This window comes from Cynara cardunculus (genome assembly GCF_001531365.2).
Source record: "Cynara cardunculus var. scolymus isolate 2C chromosome LG 11, CcrdV1, whole genome shotgun sequence".
Lineage (NCBI taxonomy): Eukaryota > Viridiplantae > Streptophyta > Magnoliopsida > Asterales > Asteraceae > Cynara > Cynara cardunculus.
The window spans coordinates 13,021,275-13,032,125 of record NC_037538.1 but is presented as its reverse complement, the minus strand read 5'-3'; the positions used below and the strand labels follow the sequence as shown (position 1 = coordinate 13,032,125).

Sequence of the window (10,851 nt, the reverse complement as noted above, 5' to 3'; positions counted from 1 at the left end):
GTACTTGGGGGGAGAAAAGATCGGAACCAAAACTAAAAAATCACGTCGAGCTTGTGGAACTTCTTGGAATTGCAGATCTGAAAAGAGGTATTACAATGATTTGATTTAGTTGTCTCTTTTAAGATGCCTATACAATATGAACATGAATGTTCTATAACCCCATGAACTGATATGTCCATGGAAGGAAATATAGACGGGGCATAGTAATGATAGAGCATTAGAGAGTTGGTAAGAATTGGTATATATGTTGGTTATGTATGTCATTCCAAAATTAAGTATCATAAGTCTATTTGCTGCTGATCGATCCGACTTGAAGCATTGCAACCATAGATGGAAAAATAATAAACTTTACRCTCTTACTTAATTGTTCTATATTGCTGCAATTTGTTGCAGTAAGTTTCGTGGCTAATGCATCTATCCTTTTTGATATTCAGGTGCTAATGTAGCTGGGGGTAGAGGATTTTATTTGAAAGGAGATGGTGTCCGTCTCAATCAAGCTCTTATAAATTTTGGTCTTGATTTTTTGGAGAAAAGGGGCTATACATCACTGCAGACTCCATTCTTTATGAGGAAAGATATAATGGGAAAATGCGCTCAATTAGCACAATTTGATGAAGAACTGTACAAGGTATAGCATGCTTCCAATTTCGGGGAATATTTGCAATCTCCTACTTAAATATAATCTATATAAAGCAAGATGAAGTTTGCAGTCATAAATCTGTTATTGATCATTGCAAAGGTCAGGAGTGTCAAATGCTTGCTAGACTATATGACCCCCAATTTTTTTTTTGGATTAGCAAGAACAAGGGGTCGTTTACCAAACGTTTATCTGGGTAAGCGCTTACCAAGTCATATTGCCTTGCCGGATGAAAATGGTAACGACCAAGAATCTTACCCGGTAAAAACGAGTCAAGGACCAAGAGTCTTACCCGGTAAGTGAAGGCGATGATTCTTACCACTGTTAGCGCATACCTGGTAAATTGTTGCATACGATGTCATTTTGTTAGACTACAATCTTACCAGGTAAGTAAGTGATGGTGTTAGAATTTTACCGGTAAGCGCTTACCGGGTAAACGTTTGGTAAACGGCCCCTAAGTAACTGGGCCAAATATTAGTATTTTCACTTGCATCACCCATATTTAGGTGATCCTAATTGGGGGAAGTTCAAATGAGAACCGTTAATATTTTGAGAACCTCGGAACCAWCTATTTTATGAATTATTCATGATGAATAACTATATTATTCATCATGGATGCCATGAGGTTCATTATTTATGATATTCGTCTTGTATAATTCATGGATAGTTGGTTCTCATGTTSTCAAAATATTTACAWTTSTCATTTGAACCYGCCCTATTAAATTGTATGGAGAGATCTTGCAATGCGTTCAGTGATTATACACACTTGTATATGGTGATCTATTCTATTCTGTTACATTATCTGTGTTCTACATTTTGTTGGCCCCATCCTAGTGCTTGTGACAAAGTAAATGGGACCCACGATCACATCGGCACTTCTCACACCATGTAAGACAAGAAGATATGTTGAAATGTTAAACACCATAAATGAAGATAACAGAACAGTGGAGATGCAAGCGTCTGCTGCCATGCAACAAGCATATTATTTTTCCACAACTCGCTCTTTAATCTYGACTGCWTTATATATCATGCAATCACACTTTATATGGTTACTGAGTGAGGCATGACCACTTAATTCTGCATCTTTGATAGGTAACAGGCGAGGGAGATGACAAGTATCTGATTGCCACTGCGGAACAACCACTTTGTGCCTATCACATAGATGATTGGATTCATCCAACACAGCTCCCCTTAAGGTCTCATTAATAACCCTTTTCAGGAAAAGAATTACTTTCTTAACTGTAAGTACATGTATATATATACTATTCTCTTTTTGGTCAACTGATATTRGAAAACTTGCCAGATATGCTGGATATTCGTCTTGCTTCCGTAAAGAGGCTGGTTCACATGGCCGAGACACTCTTGGTATTTTCCGTGTTCATCAGTTTGAGAAGGTTGAACAGTTCTGCATTACCAGCCCAAATGGCAATGATTCTTGGGAAATGCATGAGGAGATGATCAAAAACTCAGAGGAATTCTATCAGATGGTAAGTATTTCATCACTATCTTATTTTATATGAATGATATGCTTTCTTCCTTGTTTGATGCATATGTTAGGGAAAATTGCACCAAAATGGAACCAACTTTCACCTGATTCCTATTTTGGGGAACCAATTTTCAAAATCGTTATTTTGGGGAACCAACTTGCACTTGATTCCTATTTTGGGGAACCAACTTGCATCTGANTTGATTCCTATTTTGGGGAACCAACTTGCATCTGATTCCTATTTTGGGGAACCAATTTTCAAAATCGTCATTTTAGGGAACAACTTGCACCTGATTCCTAATTTGTAGAACCAACTTGCAAAATAATTTAGAAAAGTAATTAAAATTTGTGTTTTTAAAAAAATTAATGCAATAAAATCTATTTTTCATTTCAAATCTCGTTTTTTTAAATTCAGATATCAAATTGAAGATTTTTTCAAAAAAAATCCAAATTATCACAATAAAAATTGTTTTTTACTAATGCAATAAAAAAATCAATTTAATAGAAAAAAATTAATTGATGCAATAAAAAATAAATATTAGATCACATTCAAGATTTTTATATCTAAACAATCCGTATCAATATTAAAATTTAAATCAAATTTGGCAAATCAAACCAAAGGTTTGATAGAGACCCTTAAATTACCTGTTACCTGTTCAACAGATCAACCAAACCTTTAAATAAACAAAAAGTTTGATAGAGACCCCCTAAATGGCAATTTTGAAAGTTAGTTCCCCATAATAGTAATCAGGTGAAAGTTGGTTCCATTTTGGTGCAATTTTCCCCATATGTTAAATATTTAATATTTAGTCTTACATAATGAACCACCTAATAGTAATGGGGATTACTTCTGGCTCAGCCTCAAAATAGAGTTTAATTTTATATAGGGAACTTTAAAACCCCAAGCAAGCAAATATTCCTTCTGTGTATATATGCATATGCACCTATAAGTGTRGTGATTTCTTGGTTTTATGCTACGTGAGGACATGCTTTAGCATTTGCATYGATACAAACCTACATACAATGAGACGTTGGTTTTGCTCTGTTTGTAATTTTTCTTAGTTTTTGTCTAAAGTCATAATGGAATTTTGTACTGCAGTTGAAATTGCCATATCATATAGTGTCTATAGTTTCTGGTGCGCTAAATGATGCTGCGGCAAAGAAGTACGACTTGGAAGCATGGTTTCCCGCATCCAGCACTTACAGAGAACTTGTGTCTTGTTCAAACTGCACGGATTACCAATCAAGAAAATTGGAGATCAGGTTTGGACAAAAGAAGGTTGGTTTTCTTTCATGATCATCTTATGGAACATACATGTGGGTTTAGGGGGTGTGAGATATGCAGGACAGGACATATGACATAACAAAAACTTGTTGTCTCACGTTTGGTGCAACAATTAAACTGGGACTGGACATAACTGCGTGGAAGATAAATGCATATTTTTGTCCCATCAAAAGAGGTGGAACAGAAGGGTGTTGCTTTATGTACAACTATTTACATCAAAATCAGTTCAAACCATACATTGAAAATGTAAAAAATGTGTTCAGATGTTGACACGTGTGAGGATGATGTTAATGGGTAGGTGTGCAATTAGCAATCGAATAATAGGTGTGCATTTAGCCTACCCCGGAACAAAAATTAGGCAGATGGTTCACAGTAAATTACCGAACTACCCATACCAGACTAAAACCCTAAACTTCCACGTTTCTCTCACTCGCCTACCTTAATTGTTATTTTCCAATATTTCATGAAGAGGAATGTTGATTTTTGAGCTGAATTTGCAGAGCAATGAACAAATGAAGCAATACTGCCATCTATTGAATTCCACACTGACAGCAACAGAGAGGACCATGTGCTGCATTCTTGAGAACTACCAAAGGGAAGATGGTGTGGAAATACCAGAAGTACTACAGCCATTTATGGGTGGAAAGACGTTTATGCCCTTCCAAGCCCCACCTCCAACCAAAGAAACAACAAAAGGGAAGAAATCAAAAGCATAGTAGGTGAAGCATTTTATAAGAGATATTTATATGGCTCTTTTTGGTGTTTGCTACAAGATGAATAGGATTTTTATCACATTCTTGTTATAATACTCTTTTAAGAATGATTGCTTCAATTTGTACTGCTACAATGGTTTTTTGTGTTCATTAGTTTTTGGATTTTCCCTCTTTCTTGATGATTTTCTTTTTTTCCTCATGCTTGTGGAAAATATCAAGGCCTTCAAATTCAATATTCGTAGTAATCATAAATGTTTTGAGAATCTAATAATCAACTATTCATGATGGATCTTCATAATGTATGCGGAGTGAAAATGCATGATATTTATGGTTGATTTGATTATGAATAATTTGTAAAATAGTAGGTACTAAGGGGCGGCTTGGTTTGCGGAATTAGATTGAATTGCAATGACGAATTCCTTTGATTTAATTCCAATTCTTTTGTTTGGTTCATTTCTTGAAATGTATGTAATCTTTTAAATTTCATTGAATTTCACAAATATATTCATCATTCCTTGCTATAATGGAAGAAATTGAATTTTATCACTACCCACCACGACCATGCTACTATTGTTCGTCATGCCTCAATCTTAACCTCCCCCTACCATATCACTACTGTCGCCGTCACCCACCCCACCCCACTCCACCCTACCCCACTCCACTATTAACTACCATGCCACTATTGTTGTCATCACACCCACCCACCCCTCGATCATTTACTGCACATCCTTACTATGACCATGCTACTACCGTTACTGTCACGCCCCTAACTTAACCCCCACCACCACACCATTATTGTCGCTGTTACAACTGCTATTCACCCCACCCTACCCCCACACCACCCTACCCTACCCTACCATGAACCACCATGCCACTTCTATCGTCGTCATACCCACCCACTCCTAGTCACCGACCACCATCCCACTATTGTCATTGTCACAGCTAACACCCCACCACCATCTCCATCGTCCCGTCCTACCAAAGTTAACATAATAATCTTGGTTAACATTTGAACCAGCCCCTATATATATATATATATATATAGAGAGAGAGAGAGAGAGAGAGAGAGAGAGTTGGGTTCACGTGAGACCAACCTGTTTTCGTGAAACTCGTAAGACCATATTTTTACACATAAACTTCACAGCAAAAACACTATGAAGGTTTAAAAAAAGTCGAACTTTTACAGCAAAAACACTGTGAAGGTTAAAAAAAGTCACCTTCATAGCATTTTGCTGTGAAATTTTAAGTGTAAAAAGTTGGTCTCACGGGTCTCACGAAAATAGGCTGGTCTCACATGATTCCAAATATATATATATATACACTAACTAGAGGGTTGTTTGTTTATCTCTTAATAATTTCATTAAGAGCCAACATTTGAATCGTTAAAAGGTGAATATTGTTTGACAATTTTTTTTAACGGTTCTAAAACTCTCTGAATGATTTTGTATCATAGGCCTCCCTTAACCATTCAACGTTCTAATTTCATTGTAAACAATTATCAAACAATTCTATTTCGTTTTATACTATATCATGAGAGTTCTTAATAATTCTGACCACTTAATCATTTTGCACCAAACCATTAAACAACTACCAAATAACTCTAACTAAAAAATTGATCGTCTGAGTGAGAGAGAGAGAGAGAGAGAGAGAGTTATAGACGATGGATTGTGTGAAGATGTGAGTTAAAGGGTATAAACGTAAAAAAAATCTGAAAAGTTGATCCTTTTTAATCTCATAACACTGATTTTCAATTAGGATTGATAAAATCTTGCAGATCTTTTGTCACATCTCTTACGGAACCTAACCCAAAAGTTACCCAATTGGGTTATGTGAGAATGTCAATTTAAGGGTAAATTTAAAGTTACACAATTGGGTTATGTGAGAATGTCAATTTAAGGGTAAATTTGGAACACGAAATTGTGAAATGGCGCGGTACTGAAGATGCAATATTGTGAAATGCGGATAACTACTAATTCCGATAATCACGGCTACATTATCTCCCAAATCAGTTGAAGATATCGATCCATTTGGAGAACGCAACTACAACATGGAGACGCCCATGGTTTCATTAATGTAAGAAATCGAGGTCAAAGAACATTTGATTCTTTGTTTTGGAAAAAAATTCATTAAATACTAATTTTATGTGTTTGAATCAATCAGTTCGCAAGAATATTGCTGAAAATTTTCGTTTTCTAATTTCAAGAATGCCGCGTCAAATCCMGTGTTGATAGATGTTTGAAGATGAAGAAAAYAGTGACGTCAAGCCCTCAAGAAGACGCATTGATATAACAACATATGTTCARAGAAGACAGAAGAGGTTAGAAAAAATAACTTTTGTTGTGTACAACAGGTGTTTGATGATATGCTGCTTCACTAATTGGGTTCAGATGAATCTGGATCTACTGAAATTGTGTTCATCTATTGAACAATTGGTGAATCATTTATGTGTGTTAATAAAAGGGTTGTCAGGATCTATGGTGTTGATCATATACAGGTCATGACAAAAGGGTAATGAGGGGTGCATTATGATTAGTATCTTCAAGAAAAGAGCATAAAGATGGTTTTAATTATGTGCTGTATTCTTGACAAAGTATATTATCCGTCACTTTCTGTCCCTCATGAGCATACACACATTCACTTCTGCATGAATTATTGTATGTCATTACTTGTTTTGACCATCTGATTTCATGGTTTTCTTGAAAACGTCATGGTATTAAGTACCATATTCTTGACAAGAAAAATCTTAGTGAAGGTCACTCTCGTTTTTTTCCCTTTACGAATTGTACACATGCACTTCTACATGTATTGATTGCATGTTATGCACATCAACTTTAGAGTTCAGACCCTTGGGTTGTCCTCTCCCCATCTCTCCTCATCTTTTCAAGAAGTATCCTGTGTTGAATAGGTATCATGTTATATGTTTTATCTTTTCCATCAAACGAAGCATCTTATTTAGGACCTTCAACTAATGACAAGCTTCCAGAGGTAGCATGCTAATTGACGCGGGGTTCTTGGATTTCTATATAGAGGATGATTTACTGCCCTTGACTGGTTCCGAGTTCTGATGATGTGTATTGATTAGAGCAATTTCGTATGGAAGGCCTTCGGCTGCGATCCAAGTACAGGGAAATGACACTGAAAAGAATCCTGTATCTTATCAGATATGTTCCCAAGTGCCACCAGTTTTGGTTATAATTTTATAGTTTGGTGTGCGTTCTCTCCTGGTCTCTGGCTCTAGGTTTAGTATCATGATAATTTACTTCTTTATTTGTTAACATTGACCTAAATTTTTAACCATGTGCCTTGCCAGTTGGAATTTCCCAGGAAGTGGAAGATAAGAAGCAGCTAGTCCTAGGTTCATAATTCCCTTTTGAATACAAGTACTTTTCTAATGCAACAATTCAATTCTACTTATTTGATTTTGAGGTTCTGAGAGTCAACCATAACAATTTATGTTTTTGTTGATTTCGACCTTCATACGGTTTCTACAATTAACCTATGGTAGTGTCTATGCAYCAACCTTTTCATTTTGGACATTTACACTACATAGGTTTTCGTGTTTTTAGCTAAATGGATTGGTTTTAAAATAAATCTATGTTCATTTTCCATGCAAGGGTATAACATAGTATTTCAAATTCGAACTACATTGTTGCCTTTTTTATTGAATAATTTTGACTTTTCAAGTTGTTGATTTCCATGCTTGTTTGAATTTGAGGTTCTAATGGTCGTCCCATAACATTTTCTAGTTTTTGGTTATTTTGACTTCACCCAGTTTATATATTTAACATTTGAAGTAACGTGTTGTGCCCATGCACTAATCTTTTAATGGAACTTACTAACAGCAGATGTGCTTTTATCCTCAATCAGATGGTCCAGTCACGGTTGATGGTAGCTTTAGACATTTGGTTTGTCCTCTTTTCATATTTTCTACAAGTATCTTTGTGTGGAATACATTTTGTCTTTTCAATCAAAAGAAGCACTTTATCTAGGATCTCCAACTAATCTCAAGCTTCTGAGTTCCGAGGTAGCATGATGATTGATGCTGGTTTGTGTGGATTTCTAGAAAGTGGATGATTAACCGGTTCAGAGCTCTCCTTAGGTATAATTTTGACCCTTTTCAGTAATTGAATTATGCCTTATATTCAACTTCTGAAGAAATAGCCTTGTGTCCTTTTCAATTTTTGAGATTTTGACTTTTATACCATTATGGTTTTAACATTTTTAGTTAACTGGATTGGTTTTTAGCTTTATTCANAGCCTTGTGTCCTTTTCAATTTTTGAGATTTTGACTTTTATACCATTATGGTTTTAACATTTTTAGTTAACTGGATTGGTTTTTAGCTTTATTCATTTTATGTCCGTTATTTAGTTTTTTAACGAAGCATTTTGTCTTTTCAAGTTGTTCACTTCCCTGCTTGTTTGATTTTGAGGTTCTAGAAGTCATCCATAAACTTTTTTTTTTTTTTTTTTTTAATTTTGACCGTCATATGGTTTTAATAACTTTTCAAGTAAAGGGGTTATGTACATGCAGATTTTTTTTTTTGTAGATTTTCACTTTTATACTATCTTGGTTTTGACATATTCATTTAAAGATGAGGGATCATGTGAGGACAAGAGTTATGGTGAGAACACTATTGAGCCTTTGGTCATGATGATAAAAAAAAGGCAACTAGAAGTAGTTGGATGTGGATGAAGTATATGAATGTTTTGTTCTCACATTCTCAGTATAACTCTTATTCATAGCGGAACCCAACCCTTTAGTTGAATGGATTGGCTTTGACAACTTCTGTTCCATTTGGGTTTAATGTCCATGCACGAGATCGGACTTTGTATTCTATATTCGAACTTCATTGTTGTCATTTTTTATCGATTAATTTTTGACTTTTAAGTAATTGGATTGTGCCTATGTATAATCTTTTCCACTCTTGTTGGCGTTTAGTTCTCTACATGTTGATTTTAAGGTTCCAAGAGTCATCCGTAACTATTTTCTGTTTTTTGTTGATTTTGACATTGATATGGTTTTTATACTGTTTTGGTTTTCACATTTTTTTGTTAAAATAGACTGGATTTAAACTTTATATTCAATTTGCCTATATAGTTGTGTTGAACTTACATTGTTTTCTCGAATTTAAGAGAAAAGAAATAAAAAGAAAGTAAAGGAAAAGAGAGATTTTTTTATTTGTGTTCTTGAGAGCTGTGAGAATACATGGAAGCCCCAAATCAGTCTCCAAAAGAGCCCTTGAGGAGAAAGGGAAGGTTCCGACGTATATATAGGAGAAATGGTCCAAGTCTAGCCGATGTGGGACTCCAACAATAGTGAAGGGAGATTTTGGCTTCTATACCATTCTGGTTTTGTCATTTTTTGTTTGTTAAATAGAGTGGTTTTAAACTATATTCAAATGGATTCTCCATGCAAGGGTGACGAACTTAATATTCTAAGTTTCATTTTGTTGTTGATTTCTTTAATCGAGTAATTTTGACTTTCAAGTTGTTCGCTTCCCTGCTTGTTTGATTTGAAGGTTCTGAGACTCATCCNAGTAATTTTGACTTTCAAGTTGTTCGCTTCCCTGCTTGTTTGATTTGAAGGTTCTGAGACTCATCCATAGCCTTTTCCTAGTTTCTGTTGATTTTTACCTTCATACATTTTTTGTAATTAACTTTTGAAGTAAGGGGGTTGTGTTCGTGCACGATCTTTTCATTTTTGTAGATTTTAACTTTTATACTACTTTGGTTTTGACATGTGTAGCTAAATGGATCGGTTTTGACTTTTGGTCCGTTTGAGTTTATTGTCCATGTACAGGATCGAACTTTGTATTTTAGATTTGAACTTCGTAATTGGATTGTACCCTACGGCAAAATCTTTTTCACTCTTGTTGTCCTTTCTCTACTTATTTGATTTTTGTGGTTCTGAGAGTCAACCGTACAATTTGTGTTTTTGTTGATTTCGACTTTCATATGGTTTCTACAATTAACCTATGGTAGTGTCCCGTGCACCAAGCTTTTTCATTTTGGACATTTTGGACATTTTGGACTTTTATACTACATTGGTTTTCACATTTTTAGTTAAATGGATTGGTTTTAAAATAAATCTGTGTTCATTTTCCATGCAAGGGTATCGAACTTAGTATTTCAAATTCGAAATTCCTTGTTCACTTTTTTATTGAATAATTTTGGCTTTTCAAGTTGTTGATTTCCCTGCTTTTTTATTGAATAACCTATTCTAGTTTTGGTTATTTTGACTTCATCCAGTTTATGTATTTAACTTTTGAAGTAACGCGTTGTGTCCATGCACTAATCTTTTAATGAAACTTATTAACAGCAGTTGTGCTTTTATCCTCAATAAGATGGTCCAGTCACGATTGATGGTAGCTTTAGAGCATTGGCTTGTCCTCTTTTCATCTTTTCTACAAGTATCTTGTGTGGAATACCATTTATCTTTTCAATGAAAAGAAGCATTTTATCTAGGATCTCCAATTCCGAGGTAGCATGATGATTGATGCTGGTTTGTGTGGATTTCTAAAAAGTGGATGATTAACTGGTTCAGAGCTCTACTGATGTATAATTTTGACCATTTTAAGTAATTGAATTGTGCCTTATATTCAACTTCTGAAGAAATAGCCTCGTGTCCTTTTCAGTTTTTGAGATTTTGACTTTTATACCATTATGGTTTTAACATTTTTAGTTAACTGGATTGGTTTTTAGCTTTATTCAATTTATGTCCATTATAGTT

The 10,851-nt window shown here is 34.9% G+C and overlaps 2 protein-coding genes across 2 annotated transcripts in view; both read left to right on the top strand.

Moving 5' to 3' along the window:
* The window catches only part of LOC112521758 (serine--tRNA ligase-like), a 28,718-nt gene that overhangs the window by 3,709 nt on the left and 14,158 nt on the right, over positions 1 to 10,851 (top strand). The gene's annotated exons all lie outside the window — the stretch shown is intronic.
* On the top strand, positions 7 to 4,293 carry LOC112522074 (serine--tRNA ligase-like). The gene is made up of 6 exons (XM_025131143.1): positions 7 to 87; positions 435 to 628; positions 1,730 to 1,833; positions 1,941 to 2,124; positions 3,223 to 3,402; positions 3,909 to 4,293. The coding sequence occupies exons 2-6, from the start codon at positions 566 to 568 to the stop codon at positions 4,122 to 4,124; spliced, it is 747 nt and encodes a 248-aa protein (XP_024986911.1). The 5' UTR covers positions 7 to 87; positions 435 to 565; the 3' UTR covers positions 4,125 to 4,293.

What these genes read in the sequence shown, in the direction of transcription:
- LOC112522074 (XM_025131143.1), top strand. Translation starts at nt 566, where the DNA reads ATGAGGAAAGATATAATGGGAAAATGCGCTCAATTAGCACAATTTGAT. An exon ending in TTGATGAAGAACTGTACAAG is followed by an intron (nt 629 to 1,729) that starts GTATAGCATGCT and finishes CATCTTTGATAG; the next exon opens with GTAACAGGCGAGGGAGATGA. An exon ending in TCAGGTTTGGACAAAAGAAG is followed by an intron (nt 3,403 to 3,908) that starts GTTGGTTTTCTT and finishes CTGAATTTGCAG; the next exon opens with AGCAATGAACAAATGAAGCA.